This window comes from Aethalodelphis obliquidens, unplaced genomic scaffold (genome assembly GCF_003676395.1).
Source record: "Aethalodelphis obliquidens isolate GAN/ISIS:26980383/991018 unplaced genomic scaffold, ASM367639v1 scaffold21, whole genome shotgun sequence".
Taxonomy (NCBI): Eukaryota; Metazoa; Chordata; class Mammalia; order Artiodactyla; family Delphinidae; genus Aethalodelphis; species Aethalodelphis obliquidens.
In genome coordinates, this window is record NW_020837965.1 from 14,183,147 (window position 1) to 14,205,915 (window position 22,769).

At 46.6% G+C, this 22,769-nt stretch overlaps 1 protein-coding gene across 8 annotated transcripts in view; it reads right to left on the bottom strand.

Annotated features, from left to right (window-relative positions):
• FOXN3 (forkhead box N3) overlaps positions 1-22,769 on the bottom strand; it is a 400,895-nt gene that overhangs the window by 107,692 nt on the left and 270,434 nt on the right. For all 8 annotated transcript variants that reach the window (XM_027120287.1, XM_027120292.1, XM_027120289.1 and 5 more), the window contains one exon: positions 15,281-15,345. In XM_027120287.1, the coding sequence (XP_026976088.1) occupies positions 15,281-15,345 (65 nt within the window). The remainder of the gene's footprint in view (positions 1-15,280; positions 15,346-22,769) is intronic.

Here is a 22,769-nt window from a genome sequence, read left to right on the forward strand (position 1 = left end):
GAACATGCAGCTGTGTGTGTGTGTGTGTGTATGTGTGAGAGAGAGAGAGAGAGAAAGAGACAGAGAGCGAGCGAGCGAGAGATTGATTATGAGGGGCTGTCAGAGTCAGTATTCAAAGTCAGGTCCCTCCAATGCCAAGCTCAGTTTTGCAGTATAAAAGCTATTCTAGACGATCCCATTTTTCTCCCAATTCATTGATTCACATGTCCAACAAATGCCATTTGTAGTTAATGTCCTTATATAGAGAGGAACTATCCCACCCCTGAGCGCCCCCCTTACCCTCAACACACACACACACACACACACACACACACACACACACACACAGTATGGCGGGTTTTGACATGAATCCATTTTCTCACTCAGCATCTTATCTTCCCCTCACTATATTTTGGATTTTGAACAATTTTGAGACTCGTTAGAGGTATCTTAATTTTAAAAATTAAGTTGCAAACCAGCAAGTGAAATGGAAGAGGCTCCATCTCTGGCTCTGAACTGGATTTTCATTACCCAATTACTCTTCAAATTATACCGATTTAAGATGTGATTATTATTATTTTTCCTAAGTAGACTGGGTAATGAGAGAAATGCAAAGCATCCCAGCCTAATGGTATGTGAGGTTCTAACACCTCTCTCACCTGCCCAGTCGCCCCGCACACCTCACCTCCACCCAAGCTACTTCTGGGTCTGCCACTCTCCTCTCACCTCTTCAGCAAAGCTGCTTGCATCTTTTTCTGGCTTCAGCCCAGCGATGACCACTACGACCCAAGTCACCCTGACCACCTTCTGCTGTGATCGTGTGATATGATGGGTACCATCCTGCAGGAGCTTCCGGTGTTTATGACTGTTGGCTCTTAGTTCTTGACCCCTCCTTATACGGCTGGTTTCCAGATTTAAATTGCACCATCCAGCCCAATGCCACTATCTAGCCACTCCCTTCACCTCAGAGTCAAACCGATCTTCTACTACCTTTCTAAGAATCTCCCCACAATTCTGCCCGGAACACCTTTCTTTCACCTCCCCATCTTCTTTCCTGCAAGGAATTAGGGAAGCTACCTGAAACGGACATGGTGACTTTCCCATCTCCATCCTGGATCATCGTATCTCGCCACTGCTTTCGAAGCCACGCACGTCACATATGACTGTCTGTGCACTTGTTAATGACTTGTGCCTTGGGGGTGGGTTTCGTGACTTTGTAAGCTTGGCTAAGTGAGCGTTTCCGCCATTGATGTAATGTGACGCATCTTTGGTACTGAGGCCCGGAGCAACACTGTGATGGAGAAGGGCACAGTTAACCGTGTCAAGGAGTCCATATGGGCAGATTTAGGAGCTGCAGGGCCAAGAGCCTTGCACTGCATGAGCAGCACCCCTCAGCGAAGTGTTCCCTGACTCCTGACTCCCTCCTCCCAGAATCTGAGCCCTTCTGCAGTGGCACAAACCACCCAGGCTTCTTAGCGGTTCTGTCTCCCAGCTAGACTGCGATGTCACAGCTAGGGTAGCTGGCACATTGTAGAAAATCAAGGAATGTTCGTGAAATATATGCGTGTAACTCACTATTATGGGCTGAACTGTGTCTCCCTCCCCAAATTCTTTTTTTTTTTTTTTTTTTTTTTTTTTTTCCACGGGCCTCTCCCTGTCGTGGCCTCTCCCGTTGAGGAGCACAGGCTCCGGACGCGCAGGCCCAGCAGCCACGGCTCACGGGCCCAGCCGCTCCGTGGCACGCGGGATCCTCCCGGACGGGGGCACAAACCCATGTCCCCCGCATCTGCAGGCAGACTCTCAACCACTGCGCCACCAGGGAAGCCCTCCCTCCCCAAATTCTTATGTTGAAACTCTAACCCCCAATATGACTGAATTTGGATACAGAGCCTTTAAAGAGGTAATTAAGATTAAACGGGAAGTAAGGGTGAGGCTCTAAGGCAACGGGACCCTAACAGGGCCCAAATCCGATAGGACTGGTGTCCTTCTAAGACGAGGGAGAGACCAGAGGAAGCACACGTACAAAGAAGAGGCCATGTGAGGACACAGTAAGCCACGTGTCCTGCAAGTAAGCCACGGAGAGGGCCGGGAAAAATCAAGCCTGCCGACTCCCAGCCTCCAGAACGGTGAGAAAATGAATCTGTGTTGCAGAAGCCCCTCGGTCTGAGGTATTTTGCTGTGGCCGCCCTAGCTGATGAATACATGAACTGTCCAAGCATCTTGTATTCTGAAGTGAGGACCCTGGGGATCAACTCTGGCTGCTAAGAGAACTTCTCAGACATCCCGAGGTTGGTTGCTCAAGGTTAATCCTCAACAAAGGGAAGTTGTATCCCATCTTCCTCCTCTCCTTTATCACCAATGAGGCAAGTCTGGTTAAAGTAATGCATTCCACCGACCCCCACTTTGCCAGGAAAGGTGAATGTCATCATTGCCTAAGATCCTGGACCTCTGCGAAATTACTTAACTTGACCGACACCACCATATGCCCTGAGACCTTGGCACCCGTACACCCGTGGATGATGGCCCTTCTCGTGCAAAGAAAGCTGGAAGAGTCTCAAAGGGGAAGACGTGCACTCAGCCTTTGACCTTCCACTGGATGGCCACGAATACTTGCATATGTGACCTAACGCTTTCTTGTCCATTGCCTCGTTTTTTAAAATGGTTGTGCTGTTGTCATGGACAGTTCCTTTCCCCCTCTTTGGGAACTGACCCTGACTTGCAATCTGGAGACCCTTCCATCTCCCCATCCGTCCATGTGCTTCCAAGTGATGCTTCCACCCCCTCCCCCACCCCGTGTAACCCAACCCGCCCCTCCCATTCCTCGGATTACAGTGCTGGTTCCAGGTGGTCATGTGATCCAAGCTGGTCTAATTACAGTGCTGTTCGTAACTTCTTCTGGGAATGCTGGGAAAACGCTAGAGTCAAAGTCTGTAGCCCAAGAGGCTGCAGGCAGCCACTTTGTAAATTCGATCTGAGCCTCTCCGAGCCTATTCCCACCAAAGGCAAAGCTGAGTTGGGGGACAGAGAGAATAGGTATTATTATTACCATGATCCTACTTCGTTTGTTTAACTCAAGTCACCATCTCCGGAAAGCTCTCCGAGCTCATCTGCTTTCAAATGACAGCCAAACCACTAAGTGGGCCTCCCAGGACAATGGGGAGGTTGGAGTTTCACTGACACACAGAAATCATCAGTGATATATATTTAGCTGAATGGATGCTATTCACTATCGAGATTCTTTATTAGTTAGGACTCTTGGATGTACACATACACACACAGACAAAAACACCCACGTCAAGCTGGGTCAAGTAAAAGGGAGAATTTATGAGCTCATCTAATCGAACCCCAGGAAGGACTGTAGTAGAGTGGTCCCTTGTCTCTGCTTCTTTGCGCTGGTGCCATTTCTCGTACACTGGTCAATTCTATTGATACATGGAAGGCCTTGTGATGACAGCACATGCTTTAGAGCTCCCATACCCAAGAGAAGAAAGACCAGAGTAGAACTCTGGCCTGGGCTCGGTCATGTGCCTGTCTCTCAACCAATCGCCGAGGCCAGGGAGCTCCTGTAAAAAGTTGGCGCCTCTCATTTGTAATATTATGTTGCAATATCACATTGGGGGAGCGAACAGTGGGCCCCACAAGAGAAGAAAGATGCCACTGATGCCCTGATATGGCTACTGGTACCCATGCCGTCCCCGTGAGCACCCCAATTAGGGCCCACAACAGCTGCAAAAGTTTAAAAGTGAAAACTTCATTCATAATTGTTTCATTTCCCAACCATGGCAAAACTTAAAAAAGGAAGTCTCTCAGTCTGAGAACTATGGTACACACAAATGATAAATACAGAACTGGCCTTTCTACATGTCACAGGCTTTTGGTCTCTTGTCACAATGTCCTCAGAATCTTGTCCAACGTGTAGGAAATGACTCCACAGCCAAGACACTGGGTTAGAGTAGCCCTACTGGCAAGTGTCATCAGGCATAGACCTGTGGTTCTAACACCTCCCTGCAAGGTGTATCCAATAAGCAGAATGCGGTCATCCTGAGCACGCCGCATAAAAAAAAAAAATCACAGCCCAAAGAGGGGCCAACCATGTGCGCTACAGTGACCGTGGAGCAGGGGACAAGCTCAACGAGATCCTTTAAACGAAGTTCTAAAGTTCTTTATCACTGCAAGTATGTCTCTCCTTCTTTCTCTCCCTCTCCCTCCCTCCCATCTTTGAAACGCATCTTTGCAAATAGTTCGTATTCTGGCACCATCGAGACACTAAGAGGAAGAAACAGGAATACAGATCACAAACTATTCCAAACCATCCCCAAGGAAACTTCTTTTTCTGTGTCATATTTCTGCAAGATCTTAGTCACTCAAAAGCATCCGTGAGAACAGCTGGTGAGGGCTCAAGTTCTCCTCCTCCTGTGCATATCTTGTAGACATTTGCCTTCATGTAGCAGGAGCTTCAGAGAGGCTGAAAACAGTCTTAAACATTCCTGAAGATATAACATCAGTTCAACTGGGCAAGGATTTTTTTTTTTTATGTTGTTGTCTGGGGGTGGAAGGAATTGAAAACCTTAGGAAATCGCAGAAATGCTATCATAAACATAATGCATCCTATTTACTGAACACAATGATCACCAGGCCCTGTGCCAGCCCTGTACATACACTACTGTAATTCTCACAAAATCCCATGAAGCACTACTATCTGTCTTACTGGCTGGAAAGGCTCGAACAATCGGATAAGCTGCTTGAAATCACGCAGCTGGTGGACGGCAGAGGTCGGCCTTTGTACCCAAGACTGGCCAGCTCCGAGATCCATACTATTCTCTCCCAGTCACGCTACCTCCCCTGGAGGGAAAGTAGTGGCCGTGGCAGCTACACCTGCAGCACCTACTAAGTGCCAGGGACAATACACAGATTGTCATCTAATCTTCACATATAATTATACTCATCTTGCAAGACTGGTATTTTTGCATTTTACAGCAGTTCAAAGAAGTTTACATAACTTTCCCAAAGTCAGACAGCAATTAGGCAGCAAGGCAGGGAATGGATCCAGGAAGGCCTGAATTGAAAACTGAGGTCTTTTATCCTCATACCGTCTTTTGTGGGATGGAAACACCAGAGGAAGAGGGGCAGGGGGTTGGCAGGGGAGTCACATCTACACACACACACACACACACACACACACACACACACACACACAGCCATACACTCCTGACCTATCACATGCACTGCAGCCAGTATTACCCAGGAGTTCTGAGCCACACCTTTTGGTCGTCAAGGGAACCAAACAAGAACACAAACTTGACCTCTTGCAGTTTACAGGTGGATGCTTTTAAGTTCACTTCTGAAACTGTAATGTGAACATTTCCCTTCGTCTACTCTAAAAAATTCTTCTTCATTGCAAGCCTCTTGGCAATTGTATTGAAATATTTCTAAACTTCCATCCACGCACGGTTAAACAGGACTTCAAGGGGGCTGACTTTTTCAATTGTATTTTAAGATTGAGCACTTTGATAAAAGCAGGCTCTGCAGTACAATACGATCCAAAGTTGTCTAATCTTTTTATTTTATCATCTATATGATACAATTTAATAGACAAGGAAAACATTTTTAAATGCTCCAAAAACTAAACTATAAGGAAATATTCCTGTTGCTGAGTTGTAATCCGTGTAAAACTATCTTTATCTCTCTATTTCCTAGTATAAAATTCAGATACACTCAAATAAAATATTCATTCTGTTAAGAATTACGCCCTCTCATTGCATTAATCTTTGAATGACTAATTTCAGGATTTCCCTTTCTCTTTCCTCAGCCTTTAAAATATCTTAAAGTTAGCTGTTTACAATAGTCATGTGAGGGGACAAAAGAAGAAAGGAAGCCTCTTAACTACTCAAACAAAAGAAGACAAGCATTCACTTCCATCTTTTTGTCTCGTCGTTATAAATTGCTTTTAAGCATTATAACTGGATTCTCCCCAGCCCCAGTCTGCAAAACACAGCAGACTGTCTGTCTAAACACCTAAAGTGCAAAGCTGTTTAGAAATACTGATGCCATTTTGAGCCAAAGATGAGTGTGAGTCCAGGTTTCTGATCCTGGCTCTGTGACCTTGAGCAGCACAGTTGCTCCAGGCCTTATTTTTCCCATCTGCAAAACGGGAGTAATAATACCTAAGGCATAAAGCTAATATAGGAATAGTGTAAAGAATATATAGAGCCAGACACAAAAGGTCACTTACTGTCTGATTCCATTTATGTGAAACGTCCAGAACAGGCAGGTCCATAGAGACAGAAGATTAGCGGTCGTGCCCCGAAGGCCCTAGTGCCACTTTAATCATCAGAGCCCACAGGTGGCTTTTCTTCAGCCCCATCCATCCCCCCCACTGGCTTCTCTGCAGAGTGGATGCTCTTGCCCAGTCCCCTCTCTCTGAAACTCTTTCCCTTCATTTCAGTGATTTCCTCCCGTTTCTGACTGAGCGGCTTCTTTGATGTCATGGCTGTCAGCTGCACTCCTCTTTCTATCACAAATCTAGGTCTTCAACATGGAGCTTTTCCCTCTTCTTCATTCTATAACCCCCTGAAAATCTCATGTAGGCTCGTAACTTCCACGGTCATTTCTGGATTGACAACTTCTAAAACTCCCTCTCCGGCCCTGCCCTCCATCTCCTAAACTCCTGCCCCAGTTTCCACCTTCCTCTGGAAACAGCAGAACCAGCTTGCACCCACCCACCCGGCAGGGGCCTGGCCCAGAGGAAGCGCTCAATGCCAGGTCCCTGGTAAAGCTGGCAGTTCCTGCTGGCTTCCCTATTTCTGTCTACAGGGCCAAGTACAACACTGGATTTTCATGAAAAGGGTTTCTATGGACAATGGTACAGAGACTGGCTGAAATTAAAGTCAGATAGGAAAACACAGGCTATCTGGCTGGTGGAGAGTCCATGTCAGGCTGCAGACACTGGGAAGTTGGGGCAAATCTGGATTCCCAAGAGACAGTGAAGGGCTTCCCTGGTGGCACAGTGGTTAAGAATCTGCCCGCCAATGCAGGGGACACGGGTTCGAGCCCTGGTCTGGGAAGATCCCACATGCCGCGGAGCAACTAAGCCCGTGCATCACAACTACTGAGCCTGCGCTCTAGAGCCTGTGAGCCACAACTACTGAAGCCCACATGCCACAACTACTGAAGCCCACGCGCCTAGAGCCTGTGTTCCGCAACAAGAGAAGGCATCGTGATGAGAAGCCTGCACACCGCAATGAAGAGTAGCCCCCGCTCGCCACAACTAGAGAAAGCCCACACACAGCAACGAAGACCCAACACAGCGAAAAATAAATAAATAAATAATAATAAATTAAGGGGGAATAAAAGACAGTGAAGGTCAGAATTCTATCAAAGGCTTCTTTTAAAATTGCATTTCCTGAGTCAAAGACAAATACTGTATGGTATTACTTACATGTGAAATCTAAAAAATACAACCAGCTAGTGAATATAACAAAAAAGAAGCAGACTCGGATGTAGAGAACAAACCAATGGTTACCAGTGGGGAGAGGAAAGGCGAGAGGGGATTAAGAGGTATAAACTATTAGGTACAAAATAAACTACAAGAATATACTGTAGAGCACAGGGAATACAGCCAATGCTTTACAGTAACTATAAATGGAGTATAAGCTTTAAATATTGTGAAGCACTATACTGTGCACCTGTAACATATAATATTGTACAACAACTACACTTCAATAAAAAAAAAAGATGGGGGTAAAAATAAAATAAAACTGCATTTCCTTACAGTTTTTAAGTAACTTAAGAGCATGTTCTCAGTGACCACACAGAACCTGAGTGATGAAAAGAACAGAGCAGCAGCCGTTTAACTTCACTTGATGGTAAACAAAAATAGGCAGGTGACTTTACTACTGTATTACATAAATATCTTTACAAATAACTCAGGGCAGAACAATAAGACAAACAGGCCAAGAGATAAGAGCTCCTCCGAAAAACCAAAGGGCTTCTGCAGGCCAAACAAAGACAGAAGGCAATTAGCACTGGGGGGGAAAGTAGAGAGGTTTTTTTTGTTTCCTTTCTGTTATTACTGTTGCTTTATTTTTTTTTGAAACGGGTGTGCCTGGGGGCAAGAATCAAGAGATTTATGCATTAGGTGGATGCCCTCTTTGCAAAATGGACAAAAGAGTCAGCTTGTGGAGCAGATTAGATGAAAGAAGCCAAAGAGCCCAGAGGCGGCAACCAAATGGGAAAGCAATGTAGGGGAGGGGCAGGGTAAACCGAACAAAGCCTTCAGTCTGTGTCTTGATGGACAGAAAGAAGGAAGCGCCTGGACTAGAGACCCAGGCCACGCAGACACCCTGGTTCCATCAGAAAGGAAACACTGGCGAGGCTGGCAGTGTGCGTGGACGTCATGCACAGGAGGGGCTTTTGTTGGGAGACCGCTCCTTTAAGGAATTTTGGAACCTTTCACCCTGAATACACCGGCCAGGATTAACGGGCACAGAGTCAAAGGTTAACTCCACTCTTTATTAAGTGTTTGTGAGGTGCCAGGCCAGGCACTCGACTGGACAAATGTTTCCACGTTCACACCCTCCTTTAATCTCTGCCAAGATTCTGGGGAGCACAACTCGTAGCCCCATTTTACAGACAACTGAAACTGAGGCCCAAGGTCAAACAGCTGGTGCCCAAAGAGAGAGGGATTTAAACCTGGGCTGACGTGGTGCTGAATCCGTGCTTTTCTGCGTGGTTATCTATGCTCCTGCTGGGTATGTGCAACTGTACAGCAAGGGGTATAACTCAGTCTTTGTGAGCTGGGGGAACCTCACAAGGAAGCAGTCCTATTTGAAAGGAATCTGATATAAAGAGTTGAACAAGTTGTCTTTCAGATCCACGTATAAATCCAAAAGGATCCGGGCTATCCCGTCTTTTGCCCTGTTCTGAGAATCAGTAGACCCAACAAATGGACAAGGGAAATTTTAGCAGAGAAGAGAAATAACACAGGGACACCACATTCAGAGGATGTTAGCCCTGCTTTCCTAAGATTCATAGTTTTGTAAAATGTTATAATAACTGACTCTGGGAATTTAGCCTGTTCTCAGGGCTTTACTGATATGAATTCATTGAGCCCTATAGGAACCCCATACGGCAAGCATGTTTATTATTATCCCCACAGAGAGGGTTAAGCCAGGTGCCCACGAGGCCAAGATGGGTCCTTTCCAAGTTGTCCAAATCTGTAGTATGTTGCCTCCCTACGATCCACGAGAAAGGGTTTGTTCAAGGGTCAAGATATACCCAGGAAGCCATCACCCTGTTTCCTCTCCGTGGGCCATCCGCTGACACTGCTGGCTGAAGGTGGCACTACTCCCGCTGAGCTATGCCTCGAAACCATTTTGACCCACTTTATTTCATTTTTTCTTTTCTTTTTTTTTTTTGGTCGCACCACGCAGCATGCAGGATCTTCCCCAACCAAGGATCAAACCTGTGTACCCTGCAGTGGAAGCACGGAGTCTTAACCACTGGACCACCAGGAAAGTCCTCGACCCACTTTAGGGAAGTTGTTAGTATGGCTCATCAGAGCTGTAATCCACAGGAAACCCCTGCCACTCCTGAGGTCCGCTCCTGAATTCACAGGCAAGAACATGAAACCCTAGGGATGCCTGAGTTTTGCCCAAGGTCAGAGTTTACCAAGTGGCAGAGTTGGGACCACAGCCAGGTCCCCTCACTGGTAATCCAAGGCTCCTTTCCACGAAAACTCGTTTCTGATATACTGACTACTTGCTGCTGAGCCTTTCACAGCCCCAAACACAACCAAAGGGAGGTACTGCATACATTTTACCAGAAAAAACCCACTGCGGAGCTGTGGGAGAGGGTAAGGCGTAAGGGTTGTGGAGAGTGGGCGGTACATAATAGGACTCCCAGGAAAGTAAGTGCATGAAGCCGGCCTAGAACTTGGGAAGCTGGCATTCCCCAAAGCAGGTCATCTACTGGGCATAATCAACTTCCTGCATGTTTCACACCAGTGGCGAGCACATCTGTGCGCTCGTAGGGACAACGTGCATCTGACAGCAGAAGAGCTGGTTTCCTTTCCCCTATCTGCTCTCGGGCCTGCGGCAGCTCAGTCCTGCTCTGTGCACTGAAAAGGCCTGGAAGGTCTTCTTTCCATTTCATTAGCTCATCCAGGGGGCTGTCAGAAGTGAAAAGAAACAAGCATCTGCTATGCGTGCTAGGGAATTTCTTTGAATTCCACCCCTGCATCCTATGGGAATAGAGTTAATAATAATTAGTGGCCCCATACAGGAGGGATGGAGAGGAGAAAAGTGGAGGGAGGGACCGGAAGGCTGCCAGGGGGTTGGTAACTGGGCAGGTCTGCATGACCTGTGGTGGCATCAGGGCTTGAGCTGCTTTGCAAGAAGGTTGGGACGTGTGCTCTGACCCCGGGACGGGCGGTCAGTGGCGGAGGGGGCAGGCCCTGGGCCTCCCAGGGAGGTTCCAGCCTAATCCAGTGCCTGACACACAGAGACAAAGACTAATGAAATGCTTGCAGGTGGGGCAGTGTGGGTAGGCCCAGATGGTCAGCTGGCTCAGAGCTGTACAGGCAGCAGCTTCTCTCTGAACAGAACTCCGTGGGGAGCCTGGAGGCCTACAAAGCCTATGAAGGCCAAAGCGGGGCAGACGTGGCGGATCGGATGCGCGGCAGCTCGTAGCAACTCTTAGTAGAAGAAATGATGCGAGCAAGAGCAGCGACGCCATGTGCGGCTGGGGGATGCACCCTCCAGGGGCAGACGCTGAAGGGTCAGACCAGAGGTGAGGAATGTCTTTAATTAGGAACCACTGACTCATTAAAATAATTCATCCAAGGGTGATGTTTAAATAAAGTAACCTAATTTTAAGTTTGATGGGTGAAGGGAATATGTGTGTCTATGTGGCAGAAGGAGAGGGGGGAGTTTGGGGCCAGGGAGTTTGGAAGAAAACTTACAGTAGTTTACTCTTTTTTTTTTTTTTTTTTTGCGGTACGCGGGCATCTCACTGTTGTGGCCTCTCCCCTTGCGGAGCACAGGCTCCGGACGCGCAGGCTCAGCGGCCATGGCTCACGGGCCCAGTCGCTCCGCGGCATGTGGGATCTTCCCGGACCGGGGCACGAACCCTGCATCGGCAGGCGGACTCTCAACCACTGCGCCACCAGGGAAGCCCAGTTTACTCTTTTAATTAAGAAAATAAGAGATATTATAACCTAAGAAATTTTAAAATGTACTTCACAAGGACAGTCTACTCAATACTCTGTAATGGCCTATATGGGAAAAGAATCTACAAAAGAATGGCTATGTGTATATGTATAACTGATTCACTTTGCTGTACACCTGAAACTTACACGACATTGTAAATCAACTATACTCTAGTAAAAATTTTTAAAAAAAAGATGGTTAAAAAAATGTATTTCACACACAGAGACTGTCACCAAGACACACAGAGACAGGCGGAGGAGACAGTTGGGGACACCTGTCAGCTGGCCACTCCTGAGGCCTCTGAATAAGCCACACTCAGCTGCTGGGCCCCATCCTGGGTCCCCTTTTAACGAAGGGTCTGTCCCCTTCTGGCAATCAGCTAGGTTACTATTGTACAAGATCTGAAGTGCTCTCTACCCACTGAAACTGCTAACGTACTAAAATGTCTCTAGCAGCCTAAATGGCATTTAAAATAAAATAAATACTGTGAATTGATGAAATGACCAATTATGTTAAGTACCCATGCCTGCTGTAATCCAAACCAAATCTTACCCCATTATCCTCAAAACTGCAAGACGATTCAGCAGGCCCTCTTGCCAGTGAATCTGCAAGAACCGAAACCCAGAGGCCGCCCTCAACAGGACCCTGAGTGCTTCCGGTTAATTCTTGCAATTGGTTTTATGCTGGAAAAAAAATAACTATACTACCTCTCTGCTCAACAGCTTATAAAGCAAACAACTATTAAGACAATACACATCGGTTCCCCACTGTACCAATTAGGTCATTCTGTTCCACTGATTTCAGGTTTTACCTTCCATTACTTCCTCTTTGGAAATCTCAGCTTTCTTCTGAAAAACATCTTGGAGTGCGTGACGATGTCATTATTCCAAAGTGCCCGCAAAGCCCTCATTTCTGCATCCACCCCATAGAGTCCCCATCGCTCTCTCTACCTGTGGTCCTCTCGTGCCCGTGTGCTCTGGTTGTTTCCCTCCTGGCGCCACCCCCATCTATTTACTTTTTAAGGCCTTGTACAAGTGTCAACTCTCCCCAAGAAGTGACAGGCCCACGTTCCCTCCCTCCTGTCAAAAACAAGGCTCTGTCCTCGAAGGAATGGGGCACATCTGCTCATTTTGCTGCTTTTGGGTTCTTTTAGTCTCAACCCGTAGGGTGACTTCACAGAGCAGGTTCTCCCCGGCCCCGTGCAGTCCGGTTTCGCCAGTTCTGCTTGTGGTCAGGGCCCACGGTCGCAGCTGGGCTTTGCTGGCCGGCTGCTGGGTCCCTGTGTCACTGTGTGACCGAGCTTCACCTACTACCCTGCTTCTAGGAACTGGGTTTTTTAGGGGATCCTCCTGGCCTGCACTCCCAATGCTTGTGGCTGGAACCTATTAACAGAGCTCTTTCCTAGTCTGATTATCTAGACAAACATCCTCCTGCTCGCTTTAGACATAGAGAAAAAATGTGGACATACATTGAAAATACAAAGTATAAAGGTGAGAAAGTGAGCATAAATCAGCTACATTTTCTTCTCCTTGATTCTAAACTAAACCTTCCTCTGCCATGACTGGGCAGCTCCCTTCTTTCTATGCCAGTATCTTTACTGTAAAACTTTTGTTCGTGGGCATCAGCAACTTCTTGATAAGCCAGTACTGCCCGCCAGAGGAACACAAGAATATGACACAAATGAACTTATCTATGAAACAGAAGCAGACTCACAGACATAGAGGACAGACGGTGGTTGCCAAGGGGGAGGAGGGGTGGGAGGGGGATGGAATGGGAGTTTGGGATTAGCAGAGGCAAACCATGATACATCGAATGGATATACAACAAGGTCCTATTGTATAGCACAGGGAACTGAATTCAATATCCTGTGATAAACTATAATGGAAAAGAATATAAAAAAGATATATATATATATAAAACTGAATCACTTTGCTGTATAGCAGAAACTGACACAACATTGTAAATCAACTATACATCAATAAAATAAAGTTAAAAAAATAATAATTCAGAAGAACACACACAGAGTTTAAAAAACCTTATTACAATGTAAGTGTCTCGTGAACCCTCTATACAGATACAGCAAATGCAGAAACACAACAGGAAAAAAAACATTAGCAAATCCCCACCCACACTCCAGAATTCTCACCACGATACTTCTGATTTTAACATGTACATAAAAAGTAAATGGGATGTATTGAATTGGATGTGGATTCAAGAAGCATCTGAAATCTGTAATAATTTAATTCTCAATGCCTAGAGTGATTAGGAGAATGGTTAACCCTATGTAGAAAAGACAATAGTCTACCACCCATGAGACAGAATCTCATGGTGAAATCACTCAATTTCATAAACCTTATCAATTTTTCCCTCATGCTTCTGTCCTGCAGAAATAACCCAAAACTAACATGCTTAGAGCAAATCTTCCCTAATGTGGAACTTAATGAATAAAAATCCTATAAGAAAATGCTCTAAGTAAATAAAATGCCTTTTGTGAAAATAATCCAACCATGAATGATATTCATATCATTGCTACAGATCTAGAGGAAAAATAAGGATGCACATAACTTTGAAATCCACTTGAAAAAACCCAATAGGTCTCCATTTACACTTTCTGAAGGGAGAACAGAATAGATTTTTTTTAAATTATGTATTAATTTTTTTTTTTTTTTTTTTTTGCGGTACGCGGGCCTCTCACTGTTGTGGCCTCTCCCGTTGCGGAGCACAGGCTCCGGCCGCTCTGCGGCATGTGGGATCTTCCCGGAGCGCGGCACGAACCCGTGTCCCCTGCATCGGCAGGCGGACTCTCAACCACTGCGCCACCAGGGAAGCCCTGTATTAATTTTTGAGAGTGGAGGGAGTTCCCTTTTTTTCTTAAATATTTAGGATATTTATGATGGTCATTAAAATTAGGATTAATCAGACCTACCTACCTAAATTTCACCTGGACCAAGCAAAGATGTAAAGGAATTCTGAAGTTCCCGATTTCACAGGCTATTAAAAAGACAACATACAATTGTATGGCCTTGAAAACAATAGCACAAATGTGATGACATCTCTCACAATTGTTTGAGCTACTCTGGAAACCTGAAGAGAAATGCCTCTTTTCTTAGCTACATATATATCCTACTCCTTCACACACATGGCTGGCCCTGGGCGTGTAACTTTTAGGGAAAAGAGGCGTAACAGCTCTAAACCAACCAAGATGCACTGAAACTCCTCACCCTAAGCCCAGTACAGTTTCAAAGCTCTTGGCAAAACCAAATCCATCTGCTTTGGGCCAGTTGTGCCACTCTGACACCCAGCCAATCAAGAGAGGCTAATGAGGAAGGGAAGTCAGAAGACACTTGGGGGCCAGCCAATTCCAGCTGATCTGCAGAGCAGACATCTCCCCAAAGTACTTTCTCCAAGTAGTTAGAGTGCATCTCATTGCTATTTTTAGCTCTGTGTTCTTCTTCGACTTTGGCCATTTTTAAAGAAACCTGACAGCAAAAGTAGAGATGAAAGGCGGTTTGAATTCCTTGAGTGCATTGGACAGGAAGTCGTGCAAGGCAGCTGAGGATGGACTGGACAGCAGAAAGAATGTCCCCCTGCAAATGCCGCCTGCAGGGACGAGGGAGGGCGTCTGAACTCTGAGCCTCAGAACAAACCGCAGTCACCCTTCCAGGCACACGTGGACGTCAGGGCACAGCAAGCAACACGTGGATCTCCACGATGACCCAAGTGCCAGAACACCCCCAGCATTCCTCACAGCCCAGGCACTGGAAATCCGGGATAGGGTTTGATTTTACCAGTCCAATTGATGCTAGCGTTGCATCCTAACTGCCACGTAATTCCAATTTCACCAAAGCAAGCCGACCACTCCTGGAATCTGACCAGTGACAACAGACCAAAGAAGCCGTCTTATCTCAGATTAACAGTTCATATCAACCAGGAGACGTCAGTAGGAAGAAATAAAGAGAACTGGACAAACAGAGCCATCCCACAGCAGTCACAGAGGGCCCGCTCTGCAGCAGACAGAACTCTCCCGACGGACACCGGGAGCGAAGGAGTAGTGTGGGGGAGGGGGAGGGGGAGGGGGGCTGTCAGAGACCTACCTTGAAGAAGGGCTCCATTTCTCTTGAAGAAGGTGCTGCCCGGCCAGAGGGGTGGACCTGATGCGCTAAAACAGAAGAGAAACCAGCGTGAGGGCGAGCTTGTCTACACTCACTCAGCAGCACTCAGAAAACAACGCTTCCTCCAAACACATCCTGCAAAATGGCCTCAGAACACTTTCCCAATTACGCATTATTTACACCCTCTGAAAATGTATCTTTAAAAACCGTTAGTCTTGTTTTATGATGAATGGGCTTCATATGTCAACGTGCATAACCCGTCCATGGGGGTATTCAGGTTACTGTCCTAACCCTGCTCCCTCTTGGGCACTGAAATCATTTGCAGGTAAAACAAAATGGCCACATCAGATGCTCAACATCATAGCTTATAACTTTCGCTAATTTCTTCATCATTTTATGACTTTATGAGGCAAAGAACTCCCATCCATGTCTTCTGAGATCAGCAGGTTTTTCACCACTTCCTAGTGCCACCTGTCCATTATAAATGCGAGCTTGCCTTTCCTGGCTTTTCTACCACCAAATTCTTATTATACAGATATGACCTCGATCAACTCCCTCCTCCCCTGTCTTCTTGTTTCATATCCCGTTTTCAATTTCTTGGCTTGCACCCCATATCCCATAAAACACTTTTCAGATATGTTACCACTCACAGTCCTGCAACAGGAGAGGCAAGAAAAGACGAAAGATTAATGTATCACAATGACACTTTACTACATTTATAGACAAGCATTTTCACTGTTTTCAGACACCCAGTGAAAAACTTTATAACCAAGCCGGTCTTGGAGTAGAAAGGAGGTGACTCTAATCAAGGATTGGCTTAGATTCATGTTAGAAAAGCACTTAGTCAAAATTGTGCCCACAGCCAGCCCAACAGGCAGCATAAATTACTTTCTCCAAGATAGAACGTGGCAAATGATACCGGTTAATGCATCATCAATCACCTTCAGCGTTAAAAAAAATTAAAAAGGTGGTCTAAATAATAAGTTTGTGAGTTTGGCAAACACGGACACACACACACACAGAATAAGAAATCTGAAGGACTACCCGATGAATGTTTCTAGAGTCCATCAGGGTCTCTAGTGATGCAGGGGAACAATACTGTTAACAGGAAGGAGAAATGCCAGTGACACGTTCTGTTGACCAACATTTCGTCCCCAGAGGTACAAAGAGCACACCAGGTATGGGGACATGGTACATGGCTGGTGAGGCATAGAGAAGGAGGAAGAAAAGTGCTACAGCACACAAATACATCAAAATAATGTCAAACGTGTCAGAAAACACACAGTATGAACCTTGACGTAAATGATAAAACTTTTGTTTTATTGTGGTTCGGATCCACTCTACTCAGAGTAAGTGAGGATAATGCATCTCAGCTATGGCTTTTCCTGCAGCCCTGATCCTCAGCTCCGGCTGCTGTGGCCTCTGAGTGGCCAGGAGTTGCGCAGGACAGCAGGAGATCTGGCCGGGGTCTCAGGGCTGCAGGATGATGGCAGCAAGCTGAGTTCTCTTCTGTATGATTCCTGTCCTATTCCGATTTGAGGCTGTTAAGGCTCATAGCTGCATGAAGAATAATGTGCGTTAAAATGCTTAAGATTATCTTTTAACAACCCCAGCCAGCTCCTGGGATCTCACCATCTGATTTTTATAAGAAAGCAGGAAATAGCCAGCTGGCTGTGGCCAACGCTGAATCACCTGATTTCTAAAGATACTTAAAAACTGAGGAGTTCACGATAGAGGAGTTGGCGCTTCTGGAGAATTCGATAATTGACTATTACTGCAGGAGCCTGAATATCTAGCTTACTTCCCTCCAAATCTCCTCTTCATTCTGACCTTGATTTGCCTGAAAACTGAGTAGACGCCAGGGATGGAGTAAACGTGGGGAACGGAGGACGGGTGAATCCAGTGGTGTAGATAAGGAAAATTCTCTGTACGATAGAAATCTACTTCAAGATTTCTACAACATCCTTTGAATGTACCTAAGTCACCGATCGCTATTCCGCTCGTTCTGCTGTGCTGCCGGTGTAATCCACACTCTCACAGTGGAGACAGATCTGGAGTGGCCCACCTACCCGCTCTGATGTAGCCCCTGTTGTGACTGATGCATTCACCTGGGGGCTCGATTCCTGCCATGCTAATTGCAAAGCTTTTGAGCTCACTGGCCCCATATTCTACACTCTTCTTTGGTATGGTCCCTCCAAGTGACATCTTCTAACTGTTAGGAGATTCAAGGATTTATTAAGAGCTTGTTGAAAACTGTGCTTGGACATGGAGAGAAAAATTAGAAGCCATATTTTATGGCCTCTAGGAGCTTACTGTCATACTTAGCTAGCTCCAACCTCTTGTGACTCTATCTAAGGAGACTAGAAATGCGTGTGGAAAGGCCAACGGTTATGGGCCTAGTGGCTACAGGTTGGGGAGAGAGCAAACTGATTTTTTTCCTCCATCTGGAGATATCCCTGGCTCACCGGGCTTTAAAGCTCAAAGTTAGCTTTTAAAAAGTATATAAAATTACTTAAAAATGTATAGCAACCACAGTAATTCAGAGAAGCTAGTGGTCGAGGTCTCTGTGGGAGTATCTCAGGCCACTCTGGAAACCACTCATTTGTGTGGCAAATCAAGGAGGGGAGGGTGGGTGGTCTGTGCAGAGCAGGATGGGGGACTCGCCACACTCAAGTCACCTAAACGCCAGTGAACTTGTAAATAGTCACTGCGATGGGAAGTGGCCACTAGGGCCCCCTTCAACCTACCAGAGTGCGTTTTAATCACGTTACAATGGTGCTCACACTGCTTGAAGACAGGATACCAAATTACCATGTACAGAGCACAGTGATCAACACTTTTCCGTGGGATCCTCCGATCCCACGAGGGGGCAAGGCAGAACCCACTGTCCCCATTCTTCAGGTGATAGAGGGACTTGTCCAAGTCATCACACGGCTGGTCAGTGATCAGCCCAAGACCAGCCCACTGCACCACAAAGACACACGTCAACGGCCCCGATTTCATTTCTCATCATCCAGCTTTCTCTTCCAGTCTTTCGGCACCAAACCCTTAGCTATCCTCCTCCATGGAAGAAGGCTGTGGACGGTATTTCACTAGGAATCTCTCCAAGACAAAATCCCAGGCTAGAAAAAGCAATCAGGCTCACCACATGCGAAAAACAGACACGTGGGCTCATGTCAGCAGAAACAATATAACGCTGGTTTCACAACTGTCTCACTTCAGTAACGCTCTAACAAAATCTCATGACCTTCAGCACCAGAAGCCAAACCCACGTGTGGCAAAGGAAGTCGAGCAACAGGTTAAGAGGGCCTGGCCTGCCAGCAAAGGCAGTTTGTCAACTGGCATTTGAGAACATTGATCCAGCTGATCATTAAGACCAGAGCTGAGCCAGCAAATCCCAAGGGAAGTGCCCTACCATCCCACCAGCACCTGCCAGAGACTCAGAGCTCTGTCTCTCCCTGGGCCTCACACACTCAGCTGCAGTTCTTCCAGCTCCCAAGGCGACAATGTAGGTCAACAGGTCGTCCGGCCCTAAGGTGGCTCTTGGCATAATGATGCCATCTGTCATGCGACACCCATGAGCTGCCATCATTGTCAGAACCGGATGAACTCTAACCAAGACCCTGGGAGGTTCTAGCAAGATCCACACCTGTTTTCACCAGCCTGGACTTTCTGTGAGTCTAAGAAAAGAAAATTAGGAAAAGTACTTCTTTTCTAAGTACTTTTTAAAAAGTACTTTTTGTCTAAGAACCCGGCTGCCAAATGTGAACGGGTTGATCCGAAAGAGAGAACAGGGTACTGCAACACGGATGAACCCCAAGGACATCATGCTAAGTGAAATACACCAGTCACAAAAGGACAAATTTCAAGTTCATAGAGACAGAGTAGAAGGGGAGTTCCCAGAGGCTGGAGGGAGGGGGGAGTAGTTTAGTGGGTACAGAGTTGCAGTTGTGTAAGTTGAAAAGAGTTATGGGGGTTGGTTACCCAATAATGTGAATGTACTTAACACTACTGAACTGTACACTTAAACGGCTAAGATGGTATATTTTATGTTATGTGTATTTTACTACCACAACAAAAAATTTTTACTGTAAAATGATAGAGGGAGAGAGAGACAGAGAGAGAAAGAATGAATACAGGAAGGACCCCGGAAGAAGTGAATCAAAGTCTAAAGAGTTTTGGGCAGTGAAAGATCAACCTACATGCTGCGTTTCTGAAGGTCCCCTGCAGTTAGCATCTCTGCCAGAGTGGCCCAAAGTACACTAAACAACAGAAAGGGATGTGGTGAGACCAGCCTATCCTAACCTGGTCCTTACAGAGGCCAGAGCTTGCCTGGTAGTCTTCAGGCAGCTGAGCAGATCTCTGACATATTCTTAGCACTAGAAACAATGCGAAAGCAGTCCCCTTGGATGTGTGAAATCTACCATCAGACTGTGTTTCTCCAGGAATAAAACAGTCAAAGCAGTTGTAATGAAGGGGGAAATTCCTGAAAAAATACTTGGAATTCTACTGTTAATTCTAACTGTGGATTGATCAACAGAATGTCATAGAAAAACAAATACGACCTACACCACATACTAACACAGACACGCTGGGTGAAAGATGCCAGTCTTGAAGTTTGGAATGCAGGAATCAGACGTGTGTGAGATGGTCTCAAGTTTCACAAAACACCCTTCATAGTTTGAGACGCATCACTAAAGAGTCCAGTTGAAAGTTCAGAAATCTCAGGGACTTTTACAACCTTCCATACAAAACCGGACTATACTGACATTCAAAGAGATCTCAGTGGCCACCTGGCTCCATCCGAGCTGTGGTGGGGACAGCACAAGATTTGGACTCAAGGAATTTGTCTGTTGAAAACACAAGCTGAGGGCTTCCCTGGAGGCGCAGTGGTTAAGAGCCCGCCTGCCGATGCAGGGGACGCGGGTTCATGCCCCGGTCCGGGAAGATCCCACATGCCGCGGAGCAGCTGGGCCCGTGAGCCATGGCCGCTGAGCCTGCACGTCCGGAGCCTGTGGTCCTCAACGGGAGAGGCCACAACAGTGAGAGGCCCGCGTACCGCAAAAAAAAAAAAAAAAAACCACAAGCTGAAAACAGGTCTCAATTCCACTCCTACAAACAGGGAGCAGTTACAGCATGTAGTGCTGGAGAATTAAATGAGATGATGCATGTACAAAGGATACTCTGTGAACTGCAAATATCCCAGTGGTTGTCTTGATTACAAGAAAACTGCAGTTCAGAGAAGTTAAATGATGTGCTCGGTGCCAACACTTCCTCCTACATCCTGTGGACTCTCCCAGTTAGGCTCTTGGCTTCACTTCTGTGACAGAAGAGCTAACCACACCTTCATCTTCCTCTTCCCCTTAAGGATGCTTTGAGATCATCTCATTTGCAAACGTTCCTCCACCCGAAGTAGCAATGAACTCTTTCTAAAAATCAATAGGCTGGAAGAAGCAGCTTCACGGATGCCATCTACTCCAAAGAAAGCTAAAAAAAAGACAGCTCTGCCCAGAATCCTGCATAGATCCGAACTATTAAGTACGGCTGCCCACAGTGACCTTTCAGGGTCAGGCAATCAAGAGGCAGAAGAGACCAGGTGGAAACGTATCAGGACTGGCCAATTTTCAGAGGCTGACAATTATTGGGAAGGCATTACTGGAGTGATCAGACAATAACCAGCAAGGACCACAAAAGCCACAACGGAGAGTGTGGCAAGATCTCTCTGAAGGCAAAACTCGGATCCTGGTAAGAAATGGAATGGCTTTGTCACCTTCGCCAATGTTAAGACTGGAGAACTGGGAGATTGGGATTGACATATATACACTAATATGTATCAAATGGATAACTAATAAGAACCTGGTGTATAAAAAAATAAAGTTAAATTAAAAATTTTTTAAAAAAGACTGGAGACTCATGCTGTCTCCAACCGGATCAACCTGCAAAGCATTCCTGTGTGCCCATCACAGCCAAGGGTACGCTAGGCTGCAGCGGATGGGGGGGAACGGCTGCGAGACTCGGACAGGGCTGGCTGCTCTGGAGCAAGAGCTACTGGGCGATTTTAAATACATCAATAATGTTCCACGAAGTATGCCATGAAGTTGAGGGTTTCCCTCCTCAGACACGTTTGAGATGTGCTGCTGACCTGTGACAGGGTTTCTCAACCTTGCCACTGCTGACCTTTGGGGCTGGATCATCTTTGTGGTGGGGGCCGTCCCGTGGGTGCTAGGGTGTTCGGCAGCCTCCCTGGCCTCTACCCACTAGATCCCAGCACCAACCCTCCCCAGTTGTAACAAATAAAAATGTCTCCAGAAACTACCATGTGTCCTCTGGGAGATAAAATGGCCCCCAGCCAAGAACCATTACCCGATGGTCAGCAACCCGACTAAGCTGCCCTCACTCTTCTCTCCACTCGCCAAGTCCCAACACCCCCGCTCCCCGCTCCATACCTCATCAGGCAAAAACGTCACCTCCTCTTTTCTAAAACCAAAGCCATTCCTCACAAGCTCACTCACCCTCCGTTATTTCTACCTGTGTCTGCACCTTCTTCTTTGCCAAAGCAACACCCCTACTGCCCTCTTTTCCTCTGGCATCTTTCCTCCTGCCATTATCCCTTGTCTCCCCTCACCTCCCCCTTCCAGGACTTCTTAGCTGACCCATCATCCAACATCACCTAGTGTCCAAATGCTCCTTTTGGCCCCCATGACCCTGCCATGCACTCACCAAGCACAGGAGCTGGGCGACAGTGCCCGACCTCCGCTCTTCTGCGTCATGGTGTCCCCGGACTGGCTGCGATCCCCTCACGTCTGGGTCATCAGAGGCTCCTAAGTCACCCCGCCATTCAGGGCTAAGGGCCTTGATGGCTCTACAGCCCCTCTCCCCTGCCCACTCTGTGCCCGTCCACATGCACGCATATGAGAGGCTTACTTTATTATTATTTTTTTCTAATTACATAAACTATCGCTTTTGACATTATCTCTTTAAAATCCTTTCCAAGTTTAGCCTCACAACACCCAGCTAGCCTGGCTCTCCTCCTCCCACTCTCCTTTCTATGAAATCTGCTAGCTCTCTGTCCAGCCTTACCCCCATAATGATGGGTATTCCTGGAGTTGTAGCCCTCTCTTCTTCTCTATTCATTCTCCTTTGTTAGGAGAGTTCATAAACTCCTGGGGAATCTGGCTTTTCCAATTCTGTATCTCGAGCTGATCTTGCCTCCAGACTCTGGAATGTATTTCTGGCTGCATCCCCCCAGGCCACATCAATTCAAATAAGGGAGCCAGTTTCCCACCTCTGTTTCCCCTACTGGTCCCCACGGGCACTTTCCACACTGCCCTGGATTTCTCAGTGTGTCTATTGGTTCTCTAGGGCTGTCATAACAAAGTACCACAGATAAGTATCTTAAAACAATAGAAATTTCTTCTCTCCCAGTTGTGGAGGTTAGGAGTCCAAAGTCAAGGATGGTTCCTTCTAAGGG